The sequence below is a fragment of the Lutzomyia longipalpis genome, chromosome 3 (assembly GCF_024334085.1).
Source record: "Lutzomyia longipalpis isolate SR_M1_2022 chromosome 3, ASM2433408v1".
Classification (NCBI taxonomy): domain Eukaryota; kingdom Metazoa; phylum Arthropoda; class Insecta; order Diptera; family Psychodidae; genus Lutzomyia; species Lutzomyia longipalpis.
In genome coordinates, this window is record NC_074709.1 from 13,791,865 (window position 1) to 13,815,885 (window position 24,021).

The 24,021-nt window shown below is 34.6% G+C and overlaps 6 protein-coding genes across 9 annotated transcripts in view; 4 read left to right on the forward strand and 2 right to left on the reverse strand.

Annotated features, from left to right (window-relative positions):
• LOC129793220 (LIM/homeobox protein Awh) overlaps positions 1-9,229 on the forward strand; it is a 29,997-nt gene extending 20,768 nt beyond the window's left edge. Inside the window, exons 4-7 of the mRNA XM_055833044.1 lie at positions 6,625-6,842; positions 6,920-7,153; positions 8,605-8,766; positions 8,857-9,229. Of these exons, the coding sequence (XP_055689019.1) occupies positions 6,625-6,842; positions 6,920-7,153; positions 8,605-8,766; positions 8,857-8,918 (676 nt within the window). The 3' untranslated portion in view covers positions 8,919-9,229. The remainder of the gene's footprint in view (positions 1-6,624; positions 6,843-6,919; positions 7,154-8,604; positions 8,767-8,856) is intronic.
• LOC129793173 (uncharacterized) overlaps positions 1-24,021 on the forward strand; it is a 1,136,769-nt gene that overhangs the window by 687,076 nt on the left and 425,672 nt on the right. The gene's annotated exons all lie outside the window — the stretch shown is intronic.
• Positions 10,208-11,882, forward strand: LOC129793199 (origin recognition complex subunit 4). The gene is made up of 2 exons (XM_055833015.1): positions 10,208-10,511; positions 10,595-11,882. Exons 1-2 carry the CDS (start codon positions 10,290-10,292, stop codon positions 11,762-11,764), a joined length of 1,392 nt encoding a protein of 463 aa, XP_055688990.1. The 5' UTR covers positions 10,208-10,289; the 3' UTR covers positions 11,765-11,882.
• LOC129793217 (brachyurin-like) lies at positions 12,830-14,085 on the forward strand. Its single transcript, XM_055833040.1, has one exon. The coding sequence runs from the start codon at positions 12,867-12,869 to the stop codon at positions 13,803-13,805; it is 939 nt and encodes a 312-aa protein (XP_055689015.1). The 5' UTR covers positions 12,830-12,866; the 3' UTR covers positions 13,806-14,085.
• On the reverse strand, positions 14,438-17,286 carry LOC129793219 (brachyurin-like). Its single transcript, XM_055833043.1, has 2 exons — positions 16,520-17,286; positions 14,438-15,244 (listed from the first exon to the last, which is right to left on the reverse strand). The coding sequence occupies exons 1-2, from the start codon at positions 17,256-17,258 to the stop codon at positions 15,063-15,065; spliced, it is 921 nt and encodes a 306-aa protein (XP_055689018.1). The 5' UTR covers positions 17,259-17,286; the 3' UTR covers positions 14,438-15,062.
• The window catches only part of LOC129793215 (protein rhomboid), a 57,668-nt gene continuing 51,912 nt past the window's right edge, over positions 18,266-24,021 (reverse strand). For all 4 annotated transcript variants that reach the window (XM_055833038.1, XM_055833035.1, XM_055833034.1 and 1 more), the window contains 4 exons: positions 22,650-22,792; positions 22,459-22,580; positions 21,387-21,533; positions 18,266-21,254 (listed from right to left, as the gene is read on the reverse strand). In XM_055833038.1, coding sequence (XP_055689013.1) covers positions 20,950-21,254; positions 21,387-21,533; positions 22,459-22,580; positions 22,650-22,792 — 717 coding nt within the window. In that variant the 3' untranslated portion in view covers positions 18,266-20,949. The remainder of the gene's footprint in view (positions 21,255-21,386; positions 21,534-22,458; positions 22,581-22,649; positions 22,793-24,021) is intronic.

The following is a 24,021-nucleotide window of genomic DNA, read 5'->3' on the forward strand; positions in this document are numbered from 1 at the left end:
AAATATAAGGTGAAATTCACCATTCAGACAGAAGATTTCTTAAGATTTCTCAAGAAAAACTTAAGATTTCTTAAGAAAACTTAAGATTTTTTAAAGAAAAGTTAAGAAAACTAAAGATTTTTTTAAGAAAAAAGTTAATATTTCTTAAGTCAGACTGAATTTTAGGCTAAATGTAATATTTTTTGATGATTTTTAAGATTTTCGATGTCTTAAGACCATCAAGAGCATTTTTTTTAACTTAAGAAATAGAAAATTGTATTTATCAATTTAAAACAAAGAAAATGCATTTTTGAGTGTACAAAATGCGAAAATTCGCTTTAATCAAATCATCATGCACTGATGACAGTCTTAAGATTGTTTAAGCATTCTTAATACTTGCTTAAAGGGCACTGAATGATTCTGAAGAATTTTCCGGGGGTGTTTTGAGGAAAATCACTCTGGAAAATATTTTGGGAAAATTATTATAATTTTTAGCCGTGCTTTTGAGTGCCAGTTTGTTCTATTCTTTATCCGGAAAAAGTTATAAAAATGAAAGAAAAACAGCTTACTACACTTGAATTTGTCTTGAAAAGTAACATTTTAGCTGTGATTCTTTCTTCAAAGAAACACAGCTTCTTTGTACACTCAAAAATGCATTTTCTTTGTTTTAAATTGATAAATACAATTTTATAATTCTTAAGTTTAAAAAAAATGCTCTTGATGGTCTTAAGACATCGAAAATCTTAAAAATCATCAAAAAATATTACATTTAGCCTAAAATTCAGTCTGACTTAAGAAATCTTAAGTTTTTCTTAAGAAAACTTAAGAAATCTTGAGATCTTAAGACTGTCTGAATGGTGAATTTCACCCATAATCAAAAAACTGACCATTTTGCCAAAACTAAAAGCTCCAACAAAAAGAATTATTCATATTAACGACTAAAATCTCAATATAAAACTTCTGCTTTTTTTATTTTTCATAATAATTAATTTTGGCCAAATTATTGTTTATAAGACAAAAAATATGATTTTTCTAAAATAATTAATTTATTATATGAACAATATAGCTGAAAATGGAGTAATGTTGGAAATGTCCAAAAAAAGTCGTAGGATTTTGCGACGATGGAAGTTTATTTTTTTGGGTGTCATGGCGACGGCTTTTGGCGGCGGTTATTTTGGCGGGAATTCAAATATTTCAATGCAAATTTTAACAAATTATTTCTCAATTTATATAATATATTGAGCAATATTTTAAAGCTTTTCCACCTTAGAATATATAAATCTAATTTTAGAAAAAATAAAAAAAATAATCAAGAAAATTCAATTTTTAATGGCAATAAAATAATTGAAAATTATCATTTTTGAATAAAGGAGCATTATTATAAGAATCTACATTAATTTTCGCGACGGTAGTTAAATTGGCATATATTTTTTAGGTGTGATGACTTCCCAAAAAATGCATATAAAAATAAATAAAATACGGGTCGCCATGAAATTATTCCGTATGGATATTTGTTGTAATAACTCATGGCGCCATCACCATGGCATTGGTATAAATAAAGAAAAAGAAAGAGAAAATATAGAAATGTTGAATGTTCAAGAGAAAAACAGAGACAGACAGTGCGAAAAATTGCGACGTAACCGCGACGTAAAGGCAACGTCATCGCTACTCGACGACGTAACAGGGAGGTAACGGCGACGTCGCGGTTACGTATGTGGTCACATGCCTGGTCGCAGCGACGAAACTGCGACCTTGTTGTTACGTCGCTATGACGTCGAAAAATTCCCCATTTACGTTGCCATTACGTCGCGGCGAGGTGCGATGTTACTTGTGGCGTGACGTTGCCGCGACCTGAAATTACGTCGCCGCGACCAAAAAATGTTACATGGGCAATGAACTCAAAAGGGTTAAGAAAAAAAAGGAAAACGACAAAAAGTTTTTACAAATCTTCTGATCTTCTAGAGAATCTCTATTGGGCAATTAAATGAATTTATTAGGAATTTTGTTCTGAAATTCCCAATTAAGTGTCTCAAAAAATTCTGCGTGCTCCACATGGCGTGAAATTACTTTACGAGAAAAAAAATTTCAAATCAAAGATTCGTTCCAGATAATTCAGAGGCAGAGAAACGACCAATGCTAATATTTACATTTTAATTATCCCACTTTTGTGACATTAATGAATTTGTTCACCTAAATGTGATCACGAGGATCGGTGGCGCGGGGACTTATGCCGGAATGCATTTGATGACAACTTTATGTTTTAGCAAATCAATATTTGCATATTTTGCCCGTGTTGTTGAGAATCCGTGAGAAGATTGCCGGGGAGATCTTTACGATATGGCGCGAAAAAATAAATGGGCAGTTGGGTGAATTTAATTCAATAAATTTTGATGATTTATTGACAGAGATCTCTGCGTTGCGATGATCTTCCGCACCATCAGATCTTTTAAAATTCATTTTAAGAAATTGTCAAAATTTTGGAGAAATCCTTCAAAGAAAAATCATTGATCTTGACACGAGTGAAAGAGATCATGAAGCATCATGATCCCTTTGAAGGTTTTTTCTTCTTCACAGTGATGGTCAGGTGAAATGAAAAGAGAAGAAAAAGCATTGCTGAGCAATTTCTTCACACAAATACTGTTGCTTTGGCAGTAAGTGAGATACGCGAAGGAAAAGGAAAAGAGTGAGAAGCGAGATGAAATGGGCTCAGCTGGAATTAATTTGAGAAGAATTTCCTAATACTTTGACCGGTGTGTGATTAATTGACTCCAATGATTGATTCATCGCCACGATCTTTCACTTATTTGTTTTCACGACACGCTCGATCGCACCACATTCTCTCGCCGGAATTAGTTACATGGTAATTTGGGGAGATGCTCCATGCCAAATCGACGTGGTAATCAATAAGTGCGTGCCCCATTGGACTCGTATGTTTGTGTCTACAAATGACCAACACGTACCCCAAACATTATACTGATGAGACACGGGGCGGATTGACGTGAGAAAATGATCTCGTGTAATTAATCCATCAAAACGCCCGCGTCTCATTGCGGGAGATCACCAATTTTTCTTTTCTTTTCCCTCTCCCTCTCTCACATGTTCTTTCTTTTCCTCTTCCGTCTTCTTAAAATTCTTCAACACATCATTTCCCTTCCTCCCGAAGAATTTCCTTTGAATCATTTTTTTTTAAATCAATAATGAGAAATTCCATTTTCAAATGCAATTTATTTCGCTGAGAATCTCGCGTCATTTGATTGTCTCTTATACCAATCGAAATGTTCCCACATTGAATGTCTCACATTTATGGGAATTTTTGTGTGTTTTCGGTACACAAAAGCTAATCCTGAGTTATGCGATTGATATGAGGCTCTTTTATAACATTCGCGAAGATATTAAATTGCTCCTGAATATTCCGTCCGAAAATTACTTTATATTGCTGCCAAATTATTTTCGTCTTTCTGTTTTTCTTTTTGTGCGATTCAAAATAAAATTAAGCATCTCAAAGAACATATTGTAGGGATTTTTAGGGATTAGCAATCATAAGAAATTGTCATTTGTTTCAGTTTTATTTGCAAATTTGCAGTAGATTAGTGGGAAATTGCTTGAGAATTACCAGGCGCCTCCATTTTATTGCAAAATGCCTTTTTTTCTTCGATAACTCTGCATCTGAGGAAGTTAAAAAAAAATAAATTGAAATGGTTTGATTATTTGAAAATTCATTTTAATAATTTATCAATGTTCTGATATCCTTAAATAAAAACATTTTATCAATATCTCTGCGATAGGATTAAAAATCTTTAAAGAAATTCTCAAACAAAAATTTCGTTGAGATTAAAAAAAGTTTATAAACTTTGCAATTTATCTTTTTTCTTGAATCATTTCCTCTTTCGCACAATTTACCTTTGTTTACCTTTTCAATTAAACGTCTTTTCCTTCTCATTTCTTGTGTCTCAGCAATTTCGGGCAGCTTCTCTTTCAATATTTAACTTCCATCACATGCCGATAATAACCGAAATTGGGAGATCATGCAAATTTCGAGGGAATCTCCTTGATCTCTCCACGGTGTACCGCATTTTCCTGTATCCGCATCTTGGCTCTGTATCTTAGCCATTAACAGTCCATACAAAATTTTGATAAATTTATTTGTAAAGAGATTCTTTGCAATCTTGCACGATTGCCAAAAAGAATTTTTTTCTTCATACTGAGAGTGGTGGTTAGATAAATTCTTGGTGGCATGGTGGCAATTTTTCACGTGAAATTCCTTGGAATGGTTGAAATAATTGTCTTATATTTGCCTTCCTTTGTCCACCCTGTCGATGCGATTTTTCTCGCGCGCGCGGGAATTCATCAATTTTCAGCTAAGGGGGGAGCGAGACATCGCGCGCCCATTTACTTTGGGCATTTATCAAAAATGTTGGCTGCACCGCGCGAAGTTGAATTGGCCATCGATCTCGCGTCACATTCGGGATGACTTAAAAGAGGAGAAATCACGCGCGCGAGAAGTGGAAGGTTGGCGATGGAAGATGAATAATCATTGCATATCAATAATTCCTCCACACACAATTGCCAGCACACCGCGAAGCTCTCGAGTCGCCTCACATCTCCCACCGTCGATGGTATGGCATGTTTTGACACGATCTCCTCATCTCTGGAATTTCCTCTTCGTCTCCAGATGAGCGAGCAAAGCGGGAAGGACATCAATGGGCAATCGGGAGCACGTCTCCTGTCCACTCATTCCTCGCGCACCAAACTCACACACATGGTCAGATATATTTATTTTTGTGTCCATCAAATGATTGAAGAAGTAACATCTTCTCCTTCGTCTTCTCCACATCCCTCCTCGTGCCATCCCAGCAACAACAAAAAAGCCCGCACAGAGATTTTTATTCATTGTCGGCAACACGTATTTGTCGGTGGATGCAAGAAGCTCACCCATAGCCCCGAAAATATCATAATCTCCGTGCCACAACAATTTCAATACAATCTCTTTGATTCACATTGAAAAATGTTGCTGAAGATACAACAACATCAAAAAAAAATATGATGCTCAATAACTCCGGCATTTGAGAATTATGCCATTTATGGCGGTGTTACAGAAAAACAACGTTTTGACATGTCATTTTCCACCTTTTGATCATCTGCCTAATAAAAGGAGGGTGCACACCTTGGCGGATAGATTTTTTTTAATATAATTTTTATGTATACAAAAAAATCATCTTCCGTTATTCTTTTAGAAATGGTTTGATCTTTCGGAATTTTCTCTTTTACCGTCATGAAATTTTGATGATAGATATCGCTACTATTTTTCAATTTTCATTATTTAAAAAAATAAAAAATGCTTTTAACATAATGCTGAAATATTTTTTTATTTATTCAGCTGATGATTTTTTTAAAATTAGAATTAAATATTGAAAAGAAATCTAATTTAAAGAATCTACCAAAAAGCAGACTAGTCAAAATTAAGTACTGGCGGTTAAGGGCCTAAGAACAATCTATAATAAAATTTTTATAATTAAAGGGGTTAAAAAAAATAAAATTCTGGTGAAAATCAAAAAGAATGTTCCACTAAATTAAACATTTGGCAAATTGTGCCAAATGAGTTGTAATACAATTTATTATTCGATTTTTGATCTCGATTTAGGCTAATTTTAAAATTAAATTAATGGTCTTTTTTTAGAAAAAAAAATTGTTTTAGAGAAAAATGATTAATATCTTGCCAAAGAAAATTTTGAAGAAAAATAAAGTTTTCTAAATTGGTTTAAAACTGATTGAAAATCCTATATTTTTGACTCAATTTATACCTAACTAAAATTCTCCTTTAAAATTGAATAAAAAATAGTTAAAATCAGACCTGAAAAGTTTTAAGGTTTTTTAAGTTCCTTAAAACGATGTAGAAAATTTAAAAATGTTTCACGAATTAGAAATTAAATTAAATCGGATTTAGACGGGGAAAAAACATTTTCAGAGTCTGAAAATCTTAAATTTCTTTACTTCCTAAGGAATCTTTGATCCGAACTCAATTTAATCTTAAGTTTTGAGTAAAATCGAACACTTAAGGTTGGTTCAAATCTAACATTTGACCACATTAGAACATAATTTTAAAATTATTATCGATCTATAAACTTTGCAAATTTTCTTCATTATTTTAAAAGAAATTATTTAAAAATAAATAAATTTAAATAAAAAATCTTCAAAGAAATAATTTTCAAAGAAATCTAAATCTTAGATATTAAAAGAAAATCTCCCAACAAAAAGAAAACAACAAAGTGCGAACTCTCGCTTTACTTGCTTGGAGTATCACTTCAATGCTCATTTTTATTGGTGTCGATTTGAGACGAAGAAATGGTGGATGATGGTTGGATGATGAAAAAAGAGAAGAAGCGCTGAAATTGCTTATTCATCCCGCGCGCGAGCTCAAGAGATGGAAAAAAATGCATATAAAGTGTGGAGACACAATTTGAAGAAATCATCACTCTGTGAGTGGAAGATTTCTTTAGCATATTTGGCCATGCCGCATTTGAAGAGAGACACAGAGAAATCCCCGCGTGCAATGTGACTTGCAACCTGACCAAGTTTTGTTGTTCCAAAGATTGATGTCTTTTTAAAAGCTCACCTGGTTCTTCTTTTTCTCTGTTTTTAATCCAGGAATTTCGGGGCAAAGTGTTCAAAGTGCTGCCGCGGGATTTCCTCATCAGACTGGGTGAGACGCGCCCGAGAGCTCGTTTTCCACCTCGCCTGTTTCGCCTGTGATGCCTGTGGCCGGCAACTCTCCACCGGTGAACAATTTGCCCTCCTGGATGATCGGGTACTCTGCAAAGCTCACTACCTTGAGACCATTGAGGGTGGTACAACGTCCAGTGATGGTGAGTTGCTTGAGTGATCTTCCTCGTGAAATTCTTCATGTTTCAACCCATTTCTTTGCCTTCTTCTCCCTCCTCAGATGGCTGCGATCCCGATGGTTACCACAAAAGTAAAGCCAAGAGAGTCCGAACAACATTCACAGAGGAACAGCTGCAAGTCCTGCAGGCTAACTTCCAAATCGACAGCAATCCCGATGGTCAGGATCTCGAGCGTATTGCATCGGTGACTGGGCTGAGTAAGAGGGTGACACAGGTGTGGTTCCAGAATTCCAGGGCGCGCCAGAAGAAGCACATTCATGCTGGAAAGGGGAAAAGTAAGTTTACATCTTCATGTAAATAAAAATAAGAAGAAAAAAATCCGTGATTCTCTCTCCTGAAAATTCATGAAAAATCGCATCCAAAAGAATTTATGTATGTAATGTCCAACGGCGCTAAAATCCACCTCGATGATTTACAGCGTGGCTTAAAAGTTATATGAGTGATTCCCGAATTGAGGGGACCTCCTTTTGAACTTAAAAAACAAAAAAAAAGAAGAAAAGACATCTTCCGACTGTAAATTTATTATATAATTTCCCGGGGAGTTTCATTTCGTTGTAGGATAATAATTTATTCATCCCCCCTATGTGATATAAATTATATTGAGAGAGATTTTTGTGGGATGATCGTAAATATTGAAGGTTTTCGCCATATTCAAATTAATGGATTTTTAAGGTGTTTTAATATAATAAATTTCATTTTGAATCATAGCCCAAATGCCTTTCATCGAAAATGTTCCGTATATGCTGCGGTGTGAAGGCAGCAAGAAAGAAGAATCATAGCTATGATTTTCTTTATTACAAATGGAAAGAAATTTGAGGAATATTTTTATTTTTATTGATCTTCTTCTCGTCTAGAATATTAAAATTAAATTGTCTTCGTTTTAGTTTTTAATAAGGAATTCCCTGAATTCTCTAAATTCCACACAAAGTAATCAAAATAGTCTGAAGAAGCTTTAATTGTCCTTTAAAAAAATTGCAGCAATGAACTTTTTTTTTAGTTTTTGAGCGTTTAAACTAGGGAAAAAATCAGCATTGACATGTATTTGAACCTGAGGTATTTTGGATGAATTGAAGTTGTTTGTTGTGACCTAAGAGCGATGCATTTAGAACCTCACGGCTAATTATTGCCTCAACTGCGCAAAAACAGCATTAACTTTCTTTAAAGCTTCTTCTTGCATTTACCTTTGAAATTAGTCACTTTGAGTGCGTAAAATGACATAAAAATCTTTTATTTTTATAAAAGTTGGATATTAAGCCTTCAGCGAACAAGAAACCTATTGAAACCTTTAATATTCGTACTGAAATTTCAAGTATTTTTATAAAAAAATTAATATTTCTAGATCATTTTGAAAATAGACTTAATTTGCTTAAAATTCATTTTTGTTAAATCTTTTGTAAAATTAACTTAATATCATGGAAGAGAAGGCAAATTAAAATGTTGACTAAAACTTTGAATTCAATGCAAAATTTATTAATCCTAAATCTATCAGAAATAATTATTCTTGAGCAACTTTTTGTTGGAAAATATTAAAGAAAATGCAATAAATATTAGATTGCATATGATTATTTTTCGGGGAAGAGAATCATGTGGATTTTGCAACGGAATTTATAATCTTTTTTTGGCACAAATTTGACGCTACATAATGTACAAAATATAAATCAACGAATTATGTTAATTATTATGTTGAAAATGACGCTTTTTTTTTCTTTTTCATTTCTCATTGTAGTGCAAAGAGAAAATGACGGCAGCACTTTTGGACGTCACATTAATCTACAACTAACGTATTCATTCCAAAATAACAATAATAATTCGCATAATTCGTTACACATGAACAACAACAATAACAATGTTAGTTCTAATTGTAAACCATCGATTTTCACGCCACACGGTAAGATTTTTTTTTCTTTTCTCTTCGGAGAATTTTTTTTTGGGAAATTTTATTTTGAGAAATCTTTAAAAATTTTATCTTTCTTTGCAGATTCATCAATGGATGAATTATCACAAGACTCCAGCATTCACTGCATGCAGACGGAAGTTTAAATTAATCCACCCACTCAATTCATGATGAGATTTTCCCTCCGAAATCGTCCCATGCAGTGCTCCCTCAACAATATAGTCAAGAAGAAATTAAGAAAAAAAATGCGGAAGCAACTGAAGAGATTCCTTCTGTGCAATAGATCCCGTTTTTTCGCGACCAAGAGCTCCCAAAAACAAATTAACTGAAAGGAGCCACGTTGCAAATGTAAAGTGTTAGAGCTATTTATTGTAATAATTAAAAGACCTATCATATAAAATTCCCCCCGCATATGACCACCCTCACCCCCATTGTAAACTTCACTATTTATTTATTTCTTTCTCTCAACTCCCTCCCCCTACTAACACTCCCCTCTCCACCCACTACGTCTCTCCAAAAAGAATATTCTCTACACAAAAAATAGAAATGAATGTGAATTTCTTTTTTTTTTTTCATTATTATGTAAAACAGACGATTCAGCGAAGATTAGTTTTATAAAAAAAAGAGAGAAGAAAAAAATTGAAAAAAAGATATAGTTCAATGTAATATGTATAATTTAATTTTCATAACTTATAATGATGTACCATATAGGTGAAAAATTAATAATAAACTGAAATGAAATGTGATAATAAATTCCTGGCTTTTCTTTTGTGCTTTTGAATAATTTTTTCTTTCAGATTAAATTATTACGTTGGGGTTTAAAAACAGGAGGGGCATTGATCTGGCGGTAGAAATGTATTTTTTACGTTTTTTGCTCAATTCTGTCAGTTAAAAACATTTAAAAATACTAAAAATAACTTTAATTAAAGAATATTAATTTTAGTAAACTAAGAAACAGCTGAAACTAAGAAAAATCGAAAAATCAAACAACGTAGCAAAATTGGAAAAAATGTTGAATCAAAAATATCAGGAATTAATTACACAGAACGTAAAAAATCAAAAGGAAATCCCGTAGAACGCCAAAAACCAAGAAAAAACCTTTAAAATAATTTTAAACTTTTTAGTTTTATTAATATTCAAAAACAAAACGTACAAAATTTCAAAAATATTTTTCAAGTGTAAAAAATACTCACGTACTTTACGTGTAAGTAATATAAAATTCTACACGTAATAAATTCAGCAATTTTTTCGTCTCAGAACTAAAAGTGTGAGGGAGACAGTATCAGTGACGAGCGAGTAAGAGAATCGCGGTGAAATAGCATGTGCATCCGTCTCATTTTCTCCTCAACCAACTAAACAGCGCCATATGACGTCTGGTACAAATAATAAAATTTGAACTTTAACGAACTTTTTGTTTTATTTATTATTAGATAAAAACAAGAAGAAGAAGAAGAAGAAGAGTTTGTTTGTAAATAGATAGTTTTTTTTTTGTCCAGAACAATAAAGATAAAGAAAAGATGTTGGAAGAAGAAAATTGTGACAGAGAAAATGGGAATTACGCTGAGGAAGCAATCTTCACGCGAAAATACCTCAAGAATGTGATTATGGGTGGTTGTGGGCTGAACAACAGCTACGAAGAACAGCGGCAGCACATTGAAGAACTCTTCCGGAAGGTTGCAGCGAATGGGGAGTCAAATTCTGCCATCCTCATAGGTCCTAGAGGATGTGGGAAGACAACGGTGAGCTAGTGAAGAGAACTTCTATGAATGATTGATTTAGATTTAGTTAATTAATAAATCTTTTTGTGTATTTTCCATTGAAGTTGATTGCTTCGGTGCTGATGGATATTCTTGCAGAGCGATGGTTTACAGAGAACTCCATGATTGTCTACCTCAATGGTTTGATTCACACGGATGACAAGCTGGCGCTGAGCTCAATTGCAGTTCAGCTACGATTGGAGAACACAGTTGATGGGAAGGTTTTTGGGTCTTTTGCTGAGAATCTGGAATTCTTGCTGACTTCCCTGCGACAGGGCGATAGAAAGGAATCAAAGAGTGTCATCTTTATCCTTGAAGAATTTGATTTATTCTGTTCGCACCACAATCAGACACTCCTGTACAATCTCTTTGACATCAGCCAGAGTCCGCAGGTTCCCGTTTGCGTGCTGGGTGTCACGTGTCGCCTGGATGTGATGGAATTGCTCGAGAAACGCGTCAAGAGTCGCTTCTCCCACCGGCAAATCTTTCTTTTTCCCCCATCGAATGATCCTGAGCAACGAATCTCAGCTTTCCGGGAACGTCTCAAGTTGCCCACGAAGAAAAGTCCCCCATTGAGTGTGAGGACTCACCTGGAGGAAAACAATCCATGTGAATTCAACTTCCTGCGCTTGAATGTGAATCAAATCCCTTGCAAAGCTTCAGCAAAGTGGATCCAGGAGTGGAATAGAAGTATTGAAAAACTCACGGAGAGGGAAGAAATTCGCAGAGGATTGAAGACAATGTATGAGATTGATATTTCCGAGCAATCCTTCAGGACTTTTCTCATAGACATCATTTCTCTCGTATCCCCCAAGAAGCCCCTCCTTGGAGAGATTGAAGTTCTCAATGTTATAAAGAAGTACCTGGCAGATGAGAAGATTCAGATACTCAGGGATCTCTCAGTGATGGAATTCTGCCTGATAATCGCAATGAAGCATCACTGCGAAATTTACGATCGTGATCCATTTAATTTCGAAATGATCCACGAGCGCTTCCTCAAGTTTGCCAACACCACCAAATCTGTCCAGCATTGGAGTCGCAGTGCCATGTTCAAAGCATTTGAATTTATTGCTCAACAGGAGCTAATTGCTCCCGCGGGGGGTGGTGCAAAGATTCAGAAGGAATTCCAAATGTATCGCCTCCTGTTGACCTTTGGACAAATTGCTGAGGCTACAAAGACTTACTCCGGCTTGCCTACGGACATTACCCAGTGGGCTCAGAGTTCTCTCGTCTAACCTTTTAGCTGAAGATTAATCCAGATCTCCCGGTGAGTTTGAATCATCATTCCTTCGGTTTTCCTCTCTCACTTTAAATAAAATGATTTAAATAAATAAATGATTTACCTTTTTTAAATTATTTTGTTTTTTTTTGTTTAATTTTTCTTTAAGAACATTCCTTAAACCCCTTAAACTCTTAAAGAATAAATGGGAATGAATATTCGATAATTGCTAAAAAGTATTTGTAAAAAAAATTAAATTAATTATTCGTAAAATAGAAGAATATTCGTAAAGCATAAGAATCTAATAAGCATAATAAGAATATTTTAGTATAATTCGGAATATTTAAAGAATCTTAGGAATCATTTATAACGAATAATATACGAAAAGCATAAAATGAACCGAATAAAAAATTTAAAATCGATTAAGACACGTGACGTAGTTCTAAAGTTCTCGATTGATCGCGATAAGGAGCGCGCTTTAGACCGTGTACGTTAGTAACGTGCGGTATTTTCCATTCAAGAAAAAAGAATCTTATCAATTCGCATCCATCATATTGGGTTGAGTGGGTAATATCGGTGGGAAAAACAATGAGGGTCAATTCTGCACAAATCTCCTAACTCATGCTACCCCCTTCCAAAATCTAATCACTAAACACAACTTTTTAGCTCGTCTGTTGAATGTTTGTTGAGCTATAAGAAAGAGAAAAGCTATTCCTTAATTTATTTTGTACGCAATATGGTGGAATTGGCGTTAGTATGAACTTAGCTTCAATTCCCTCATAAAGTTGGTGTTTACATGAAGCTTATGCTGCATACTCCGCCATTATGAAGAGTACGTTTTTAATTGTAAAGTTTATAAATAAAAATAATTATAATTTCAGAATGATTTAAAAAACAATTATATTAAACGAAAATGTCCACAAAAGTAACCCAAAGTACAAAAGTAAATTAAGCTTCACCGATTAGATCCGCCATTATCAGCGCGTGGGTATGCCCAGAAGCAGTTGGGAGCAGGGAGATAAGATGGCAACGATAGCCCATGGTCAAAAACAAGACCACTCCTCTGACCGAGCGTATAAAAAGACGCCAGGTGATCTGGGAGTAGGTTAGTTGTGAAAATGAAGACGTTCATTGTGCTGTGCGTTGCTGTATTCGCCTTGGCTGCTGCCAGCCAGGATATTGAGATTGATTGGTCCACCGTGAGGCCCCTCTGGGAGGTGTCAACATGGCAGGATGCCCATCCGAAGCTTATGGAAATTGTCCGTGCTCGCAAGGATATGCCGAAAATTGAGTACGGCCCAGCTGGACGCATTGTCGGTGGAACCTATGCTCAACCCCATCAGTTCCCCTACCAAGTTGGTCTAATCCTCCACATGGATGGTGGCAATAGCTTCTGCGGTGGCTCCCTGTTGTCTCGCAACTACGCCATGACTGCTGCTCATTGCTTGGATGTTGCCAATTCGGCTATTGTTATCCTCGGTGCGCATCACATCTTTGACGCAACGGAACCAACGCAGCAACGTATCTTGTCTGATGGAAGCAGCTTCCGTCTCTACCCCAACTGGGATGCTTCCTTGGTGCGCAACGATCTCGCCACGCTGCGTCTCAACACACCCGCTGATTACATTCCTGGACTGGTGCACAGTGTCCGTCTGCCGAACTTCCGTCAAGCTGAGGATGGTGTCACTTTTGCTGGCCAGTTGAGCAGCATCAGTGGATGGGGACGCTTCAATGACTCCAGCAATGATCTGTCGCCAACACTCCGCTATGTTCGTCTACCCATCATGACCAATCTCGCCTGCACCCTCCGCTGGCCTGGTATCATCCAACCATCCAACATCTGTGCCGATGGTGCCAATGGTGGCCCCTGCAATGGAGACTCTGGTGGCCCAGTGAGTGTAATTGAAGCTGATGGCATCACAACACAAGTTGGTGTTGTATCCTTCGGTCTTGCTCTCGGTTGTGAACTCAACTGGCCAAGTGCACATGCCCGTACCACGTCCTTCATCCAATGGATTGACGACAATACTGATCATGAAATTCGCGAAAACTGGTGATTGACGGCATCCCCTTGATCCCTCCTCTAGATTGATCTTGTGCAATAAAAGTCATCTAAATTACAAACAATCAAAAAATATCTTCGCCTGATGTTCATCATCCAATTAAGCCCTGTCAAGATCCTACGCCTGGGCACAACAACCAAAATGCCTGATAAGATTAGCCTACGGTTGGAACTTCACCTGCAACGGGTAGTTTGGATTGAGCTTCGTTGCTCTCTGTGGGTGCTTGAGCACTGCTGTTCCCCCCCTAAGAAAATAAATCATTAAAAGCACAGCAGAGTTGTGGTTTCACTCTGAATGACCCATAAATTTTGATTGTGTCTGATTTGTGTGGGATTTTCTGAACCCGCACAGAAGCACGATCAATACATTGAACAAACTTACAAGCAAAAAGCTTCGAGAGGGCGATAAAGTGATACAGTAGTGTTCCTGATATCAGTCCTATCTATCAATATGAGGCTTTGAATTCAATAAAACGTAGTTCAGGAATTGCCCAATAAAGATTAGAAATAGAATTGTGGGTTATATCAAACGCCTGAAGGCAGACGACGGTATAAGAAGACAAGTTCGTAACGGTATAAGAGACGTCTTAAGATTTATACAAAGAAGACTGACTATCTAATCCACAATTTGTTTGTATTTATATTTTTTTATTTAAAATTTGTTGTACATTGTTTTTGAACTGCTACTCACTCAGGCGTAAAGAAGCTTTTAGCAGTTTATACTTTACTTTAAAAGCGTAAGAAGTTTAAATAATATTAACTGATCACAATACTTGGAATTGTTCTTAAGTAAACTAGACTAACTTTTATAGAAATTGTTTTACATTTTTCAAGTGAATTTCTCATTTTTTTTATCTCTACGCCATGTTTACAGAAGGCTACGACTGATTAGTTCATCATTGATAGCCAGGGCTTATCAGAGCAACCTCCTATCAACAAGAAAAAAATCAATTTATATTTCTATTATTTCCTTCTTAAATCACTAAAATCTTTAACAAAAAAAATCTTCAATAAGTTCAACGGGTTGAACTTGTTAGTCCTATTTCTTCTGTTGCAGCAGTTGATGAGATTCCATTGATTTTGTCATCTCAGAGCTTATTGGCATTCATCACGGTGCGTTCACATGATTTGATAAGATAGCTATATGCTATCAATAACATCCAGCTTATTTTCAGGGAATAAACTCTTATTTTATTGCCAAATTGTGGATTAAAAGCCTCTTGCTATTGTTCCGCGGGCAGAGAAACTTCCGTCAAGGGTGATTCCTTATTTGGACATCTGTGTGACAGCCAAGCCAGCAGAGGAAGGATGTAAGGCGCGCAAAGACATTTGGCCAGTTGTACTCACACCCAAGTCCACTTCCAAATGATACAATGCCGATTTGTGTGAGAACACCATCATCTTCTCGTATTACCATTGGACCACCTGAGTCACCTGCGGAAGAATGTAAAAAAAACGGGCCAAAGGTAAATTTTTGAACAAGAAGTTAACAAATTTATTTTATTTTTCACGTTGAATTTCTTTTTAAGTTCTTCTTTTATGAAGGAAAGAACAGAGCTTTGATATATTTTTCAATAATTTTAAAGCTCGAATTTTTGTAGTCAAGAATTTTGATGAAGCTTTTCAAGGTTACTCAAAATTCCAAAAATTCTTATAAGACTTTCTAGTAAAACAAACGACTTTTTCGATCTTGATTACAACTTTGTTTTTTAAAGGAAATTAGGCTTTAAATGGTTTAAAAAGAATTCCCAATCTTTGATGGTTTGTAGGCAAGAGTTTTGATGAAGCCTGTCGCCTATTAATGAAACTCCTGTAATTCCTAAATGGCTTTAAAATATATCAACTTTTCTTTTAGAATTAAAATGATTTTAATAGAATCTTCAATTTTTAATTATCAGAGTTGTCTTTGTAGTCAAGAATATTGATGAAGCCTGTCAAGTCTCATTTTATTAACCCTTTCGTGTTTTTTTTTGGGTCATACCCGGACCCAAACCGGAAATAATTTTTTAAGGATACTTCTAGTTAATATTTTTGGATAATTTCTTAATCAGCATAAAGCTAAAATATCAACCTTTCAAGACATATTTTTAAAGAGTTAGAAGTATATTAAGAGAGTCTTCAATCTTTGATAGTTCATAGTCAAAAACTCATGAAGCCTGTTAAGCCTGCTCATGAAAATCCTTAAAATCTTAGGCTATTAATCGACTATTTTGATCTAGATTTTAACTTTTCCTTAAGAATTAGTGTGATTTAAAAAGAATCTTCAGACTTTATTAGTTCGTAGTCTTTGGAGCCAAGAACTTTATGAAGTCTGTCAAGGCTCGTTTATGAAACTCCTAAAACAACTTCAAAGTGAGTTAAACCACTAAATAAATTTTAATCTTGTTTTTTTTTGGCCTATTCGTGGATTTTTTTTGACTGAAAGTATGACAGGCACACGCGCCATAAATCTCAGGATTTATGTAATTGGTTTTGCTATCTTGATCTCAGAATGTATAGTCTTACTGATACAGTTCCTCCCCATTATCGTGTTTTCCTGTTGATACCACATACGTGGAAATTCCAATCTATTGAAAGGTCTTTAACTTGAATGACTAAGCTCTAAACTTTTTTCTTTTAAACTGCCTCTAAAAAAGTTCCTGATACGCCTGTTCTACATGCTAAAACTTTGACGTGAACGGAACTTATATTAGGAGGTTTTTGTCTCACCTTGACATGTTCCTGATCTATTGGCTCCTCTTGTGCAAATATTGGTGTCCTGTAGGGTGGGATAGAGTGTCCTACAGGCTGCATTTGAGATAACAGACAACGTAGCATAGTGCAGGGTATCAGTTCCATCGGGTGAGGCATCCGTAGTTCTTCCCCAACCTGATACAATGGCCTCAACGCTCAGGAAGGTATTGTCTTTGTGATCAAAACTAGGCAATCGCACGGGTTGGATGGCATAGCTGAATGCCACGGGAACAGGAAGCTTAATTACGGACACATCATTCTGATAGCCAGATGTGTTGTACTGCTCGTGCACGATGATATCACTACGGAAGACCGTTTGAACGACACGCGTATGTTCTGTGTAGTCGGATAAATTGTGAACACCAAGGTAGACAGTCACGTAGAGACTGAGATCAGTGCAATGGGCAGCTGTTAGGACGTATTTTGTACTCAATAGTGAGCCACCACAGATTGTATTTTCACTCTCAAGACGCACCACAAGAGCAGCTTGGTAGGGAAACTGATGCGGTGTTGCTTTGTTCCCATTAACGATGCGCGATTCAAAATCAACCGTCGCACCGATGGCGTCGTCGTCGTTGTTGAGGAGAGCCATCAAGGCTGGATGCTGCTCCTGCCACTCGGGGATCTCATGGGGTGCCCTGAGCTTATCCCACCACGATGGTACAGCCGTAGCGTACGCACTGAGAAGCACGAACCCCAAAAGAGATGCCCACATACCGATTGATTGTGCGAGAACAGACTGAATTTACGGATGATTGACGACTTTATTTTATACGAAATGGGCATCTCTCACAATCTCAAGCTCACAGAAATGTCCCACGATAAGACTTCTCAATCGAAGGTATTTTATCGCGCGATTATTTTACGATGTATTTCTTCTTTGAGAGAGAGTACAACACAGAAAAATATCCCATTGAGGCTCATTTTGAACGATATAATGTGAAAACATGGCAACGGAAGTTGGGCCCTCCAACGGTGCGAATCACGAGTTTCCTCTATTTGGGGGAGACAATTGGTCACTAAAACGAAAATATTTTTACAGCCCCCACTCGATGAGGAAATTGATTTAGGGGGTTCTTATTCTTATATTTTTGGGTTGGGCAGAAAGACTCAATGAATGAGTCACAGCGTACATAAGTAAGGTACTTCAGACAATAGACAAGAGGTCTGTTTGAAGGAATTTTCATCGGAATGATTTTAGATTTTATTAGTTTTATCCGTTAATAATAAAAAATAAAAAGGATCGTTTAACCCTTTAAGGCTCTTAAGAAGTTAGTGTTTGAAAAGAGTTAAAGGGTATACAATGCGTCAGTTTTTTTTTTATTAATTAGTGGGTTTTAATGGTGGAAAAGTTATCTTAAAAGGCTTAAAAGCTTCTAAACCTAAAGACTTGACTGAAGAAGTCATCATGTTACTCGATTTTTAAACAGGTGTTATGTTTTTTTTTTAATTAATCTAATAAGCTTTTGGTATATGTATCTCTTTAAAAATTGTTTAAAAATGAATTTGAAAAGACACAGAATGAAGAGAATTTTCCTAAAATACGAAAATATGCCTACAAATTATTTTTTAATAGATTTCTTTTCTTCAAAATTTTTATAAAGATCAATCAAATAAAGTAGAGGAAATATTTCCTAAAAAAAATACTCACCTTAGTTTTTTTTTACTCTTCAGAAAAAATTCAAAGTCTTCCCCCCCCACAAGAAAAAATTAAAAATTGCATTTTTGTGACATTATTGTGTTTTTATTCACATTCTTTTTTTCATTTCTCTCATTTTTCTTTCATTATTTTCATTTTCCAATACACAAACAAATTGGTCAATTTCGTTCTTTTTTTTCTTAATATTTCCTACATTTACAAAAAGAATATTCATTTTTTTGGCAGTGTTGCAGTTCAGTTTTTGAAGAAAAACAAAAACGAGGAATTTTGAAACTCTCCGAAATGATTTTTTTCCTTTTAAAGAATTCTTTTGATCTAAAATGAAAAATTTTGCATTGTGGAAAGAAAATTTAATTTTTAAAGAAAAATCTATGGAATATTTTGAGATTTAGAATTCAATTTTGGGTTGAAAAGCTTTTTTTTTCATTATTTAGAGGGATTTTTTTTTGAAATCTTAAAATGAATTTTGAAAAGAACTTTAAAGAAATTAGAATACTTAAATTTTTAATTTTTCAAAGAAAGCTAAAAAATAAATTCTGACCGTATTAAGAAAAAACTCAAAAAAATAAAATTAATTAAAAAAAAGATTCTTCCCAAAAATTGTATTCTTCAGTGAATTCTTTCAATTTTATTTTTAGAGGTTTTTGTGATGTTTCTATAAAATTACTAAATAAATCTTTGGCATATTAGATAAAGTTTTTTGCTCTCCTTGTTTATTTTCTTGCAATTTTTTGTCATTTCTCTAACATTTACGAAGCTATTCGATTTTTTTTCTTAATAATTTTTCATTCAATTCCAATTCACAATCGTTTGAATTTTCTTCATTATTTATTTTCTTTTTCTCTCTTCATTTTTTTTTACTATAAGTTACTACACGCTAATGCATCTTTGAATATTGTGACTTGAATAAGTTTATTCCATGTTTTTTTTTTAGTTTTCTTCCTCACTCTAATGCTACAATTCTTTCCAATTCTTTTCCAAATACTTTACGAAAGATCAAATGATTTTTTTTATACATCTTAATGCTAATCTTTGCGATTTTTCTTCATTTCTTTTTCTTTACATTTCATTCTTTTTCTTGTTTTTTTTTTCTGTTAATCCTACATTGACTAGTTCAATTTTAGTTTTAAATATAGATTTTTTGTTGTTTTTGTTGCTTTTATCAGCCCGCACGGAATTCAGTGAGTTTGAAGTGAAAATTAATGGAAAAATTCAGGTTTTTTAAAAAGGAAAAATAAAGAGATATTTCTCATGAGAAAATTATTCATTTTCTATGTCAAGTTCAGTCTTTGGTTTTAAATGCACAACACAACAAATAATGCAAAATGGTTTAGATTAAGGATATAGGAGATTATCTCTGAGACATGCTGGATGTTTTCTTTTCTTTTTTGTTTTTCTTTCATGGTAAAAAGATTTTTTATGTAATTCATTTTTTCATTTTCTTTTAATTTTCTGCCTTTTTCCATTTTATGTTTCTTTATTTTCAATTTTATTTGGTTTTATTCTGTTCAAAATTTCCTTTAATTTCTTGTTCTTTGTTTTTTTTAAATTTTTTCTTTATCCAGAATTCTTGTTTATAATATCCACTCAGAAAAAAAAATTAATAAAAATAAATTCTATGTCGAACTTGTGAAGAAAATTATTCAAATAAATATTGTTTTAATGTAGCATAAATCTTTGCATAAATTATTTCATAAAGAACTTAATCAAAGAAATCTTTAATTAATTTTCAATTTCAGCATCATTTTGCATGTCTCAAGATTATCTTATGTTGTAGTAATTCTTTATTTCTTTTTACAGAATTAATGATGAAAATATTGATCGCATTTGGCAACAGATAAACAAATTTAATAACAATTATAATGGGGAGGTGAGGGAATTGACGGAGACACAATAAATGTGTGTTTGTGATGGATGTTTTACAGAGGAAACGCCGATAAACGGAGCATTAAAATTAAGAATTTAGTACGAGTTGTTTTCTCACCATTAGGCCCATTTTTTTCTTCCTCAATTTTTTCTCCGCGTTATCAATCTAATCATCAAATTTTCCTCTTTATTGTGTACTTGCTAAATTTGTGCTTTCAACACACCTGATAAAATGGCCTAAAAGACTTATAGGAGCGTGTATGGGGGTGGCATGATTTGTGGTTGTGTCTCATCAATTTTTCTTTCTTTCTTGCAATGTCGAAGCTATAGAAATTTTACTTTTTTTGGATGATTTTGTCTGGGCTCTCTTATGTATCTACATTCATTACTTTTTTCGTTTAAACTTATTTACAACATTTCCTTTATTTTTTTTATATTTCTATTTATAATAATCTAATAAATATTCGCTTTATACACAGAATAAATTTTCTTTTCTTTTTTTTTCCTAAATTGGTTTTATCTCGGTTTTATCGGTCACTGCAGGTGGAATGCGCATTTCCAAAGGAAAAGAATAAAGGACAGTCCTCTATTTTTTTGTTCTAAGCGCCTATTTACACAACACATCATAAACATAAATAGTGAAATTATAGGTAAAGCAAAATTAATTAATACAATATATATTACATAAATTGGAGGGAAGATGATTATGTAATTAAATCTTCCTCGGAGACTGAGAATAAATTACAGGGATAACATTTTGTGAGTAGTTTTGTGTACAAAAAAATGTTTTATATACATTTTATAATCCTAATTTATCTGGGTGTGGGTGTTGAAATTAAAAACTAATCTATATCGCATGGATGGTGGGGGAGGCGTCCCCTTAAATGCCCAAATCATGGAAAATTTGCTCCTTAATGACCTCCCCTTGTTCCTCTAGTCGTTGCACCGTAACCGTATTGAGGAGATTGAAGACAACGGCAAAGATGGTGCAAGCTGCATACACACCAAGTGCCACCCACCAAAGGAGCTGTTCGTGCAATTTCTGCTCGAAATTCTTCAGCACCAGCAGACCAATGGTGAGACCCGCAAGGGCACCCGTGAGATGTGCAACATAGGACACAGATGGTGCCGTAGTATTCTCAACGGCGTACCTCGAATAAATCGCAAAGCCAACATCACAAGAAGCTGCAAAAGAAAGGAAGGAAAAATCACATTAATAATTATTGGGAAATAAAAGAAGTCTATTCATGAAGTTTCTATAAAAAAAACTTCATCTGTCGCATAAGAAAGTCGTTAAAGAATCCCTTTGAGACTCACCGAAAATAAAAATCGCCGCCAATCGAACAATTCCGTACTGCATATTACTGTAGTTTAGCATCACATTGGCAAGGTGAGCAGCCAAGAGGGCATAGACTCCCCCACTGGCTCCAACCAGGTACACCTCCGGGTCAAACACACTGGTACCTGAAGAACAGAATATAGGGGGACATGGGGCAAAATGTTAGAAAGCAAGACAACACATCTTCAATATCTCAGTAAATATTGGGCCTAATTTAGCGACCAAGAAACCCTTAAAATCTTTAAATTTTGTACTGAAATTTAAAGATTTCAAGCGAATTTCAAGGGTTTCTTGGTCGCTGAATAAGGCCCATTATTTCGTAATTGTTCTAATTTAGTCAAAAGGTACCTTTTATACCTCTAACTAAACGTAGAAAGTTTCATAATAATTGATATAATATTTTGGGATTTATTAAAAAATTAAATATTTCGAATCTCAAAGTTACTTTCAATGTCTTTGCATATTTCAAATTTTAGCTTATTCTTCTTATATATAATTTTTACCGTATACTTTTTTATACAAAGTAATTATTGGTAATGTAAATTTCATCATAATTTTCAAAAAAATTTCCGATTTTTCATTTATAATGGCTTTTCCAAAAAATAGTACTTGGGGCAAAATGTTAAATTTCCGCTGGGGTAATTTGTTAAGAATATTGCATCTCTCTTTAACACATCTATCTCCCATTGTATCTCACATTTTATAATATATATAAATCTTAGAAAGAATAATTTATGAAGAAAAAACTCATTTAGAAGTAAACTAACATTTTGCCCCATGATTGGGGCAAAAAGTTAAAAGTACAAGGTTTCGGAAAATGGACTGAAAAGGCATTTTCCCGTTGAGTTAGAAAATAATCGTCTGAGACAAAGTTGTAGCCCGGAAAATTTCCTATAAGATAGTCTTCATGCGAAAACTCAAATATTTTCAGAGAAATTAGGAAAATGTTTCTCCCAAAAAATTAACTTTTTGCCCCACTTTTTTGACTACTTGTTGAATTTGGCGCGGTAAAAATGTAGTTCCAAGAGAGAATGTTAAGAGATCTCTTACCGAGTGAGCCCGCCAGAACGCCGGCCAAGTAGACGCAACCAATTCTAGTGGAGCCATGAACCATTTCGAGGGGCAAACCAACCAGCAGTTGCACGACGAGATTGAAACCCAAATGGAACCAACTGCAAAATCAAGAAAATTCATTAAATATTGAAAAGATTTTTAAAGAAAAATTGAGAAATTTTCCTTACCCTGCATGGAGGACCATGTAGAAGAGGAATCGCCACACTTCATGTCGCTTATCGGGGCGATAGATGAACATTGAATCAATGGGTACGGGTCCTGCGGGATCTGCTTGTCCCGATGTGAGTGTGTGGTATGTGAAAAAGCCCAACTGAAATGTACAAAGATCGAGAGAAAAAAAATCATTAACACAAAGTTCTTTTGCTCTGGAAAAATTCCCACAAAATAAAAATCCTTTCGTAATTTTTGCAAAGGGGCAAAAAGCCAGTAATTATGCCATAAGAGGTGGAAAGAAAAACCCCCAATTTCCACCTGAAAAAAAAGAGCTCTATGTAGATAATTTTAATAGTTTCGAATTGCTTTTGCTCACTCTCAAAGAGTCAATTAAAGTCAAATTGTCATGAAACTCCATACCAAGCAATGTTATTCACTTTTTCCTCCATTTATTTCCCAAATTACCTTCTCACAGAGCAAAATCTCGTACAAGATAGTTTCATGGGCAAGCAGAAGCAGAAGTGAAAAAAAGTCGAAGCAAAAAGACAATTTCTTGGGAAGGAAAAATCTCACACAATCCAGCCCGGAAAGTCCATCAAATTCCAATCGAGAGCACATTCTCCGTGATGGGGCGCAAAATCAATAAGTGATTCCATCAGAGGTAAAAGGAGAGTGAGAGACTTTACCAATTGTGGTGCACTTTGACCCAGTTCAAGTGATTAATCTATAATTCAAAACCCATCCAATATGAAGACGCTGCGCGCGAAGAAGTTTCCAAGAACTTTTATCACCTCTTCGTGTTTTTTCTTTCTTTTTTTTCCTTCACCTTTTTAACAATTACAAATTCAATATCAATTGACTTTTTCTTTTCAACTGAAAAAAATCTTTTGAGTTTTTTTTGTTAATGAAAGTTTCCTCGTGACTCCTTTCATTTGATTGAGTTTCATTTGAATGTTTAATTGTATTTTTTTTAATTGAAGATTAAAAAAATCAGGAAATTAGGAAATAAATCCTAAAACAATTTCATAGCAAAGTATTTCTTAAAAACCTAAAAAATAAATTCAAGATAATCTCAAATAATTAGAATCATTCATTTATCTTCATACTAAAGGGATAATCGTTGGTTTAAATTCTTCTTTTTTTCTAATAAATTTGTAACAGTGTATACAAAATAAACTATACATACAATGTTGAATGTATAAAGTAGTTTTATAGAGCTAATTTGTGTCTAACCCAAAAATCCACATTTCCACGCACATTTTAAACATGTTCTGTGTGGTGAATGTCATTTGGGAAATTTTGTATGCATTTTCACCGCGAGATGCTGCACTTTTCTTTTATGCGGTGTGTGCGTGTGCGGCTTCCTTTTCTTGTTTCTTTTGGCTC

Excerpts from the sequence above, each read along its gene's own strand:
- LOC129793199 (XM_055833015.1), top strand. The coding sequence starts at position 10,290 with ATGTTGGAAGAAGAAAATTGTGACAGAGAAAATGGGAATTACGCTGAG. Across the intron at positions 10,512-10,594 it reads GAGGATGTGGGAAGACAACG|TTGATTGCTTCGGTGCTGAT; the intron begins GTGAGCTAGTGA and ends TTTCCATTGAAG.
- LOC129793217 (XM_055833040.1), top strand. The coding sequence starts at position 12,867 with ATGAAGACGTTCATTGTGCTGTGCGTTGCTGTATTCGCCTTGGCTGCT.
- LOC129793219 (XM_055833043.1), bottom strand. The coding sequence starts at position 17,258 with ATGTGGGCATCTCTTTTGGGGTTCGTGCTTCTCAGTGCGTACGCTACG. Across the intron at positions 15,245-16,519 it reads TAGATCAGGAACATGTCAAG|GTGACTCAGGTGGTCCAATG; the intron begins GTGAGACAAAAA and ends ATTCTTCCGCAG.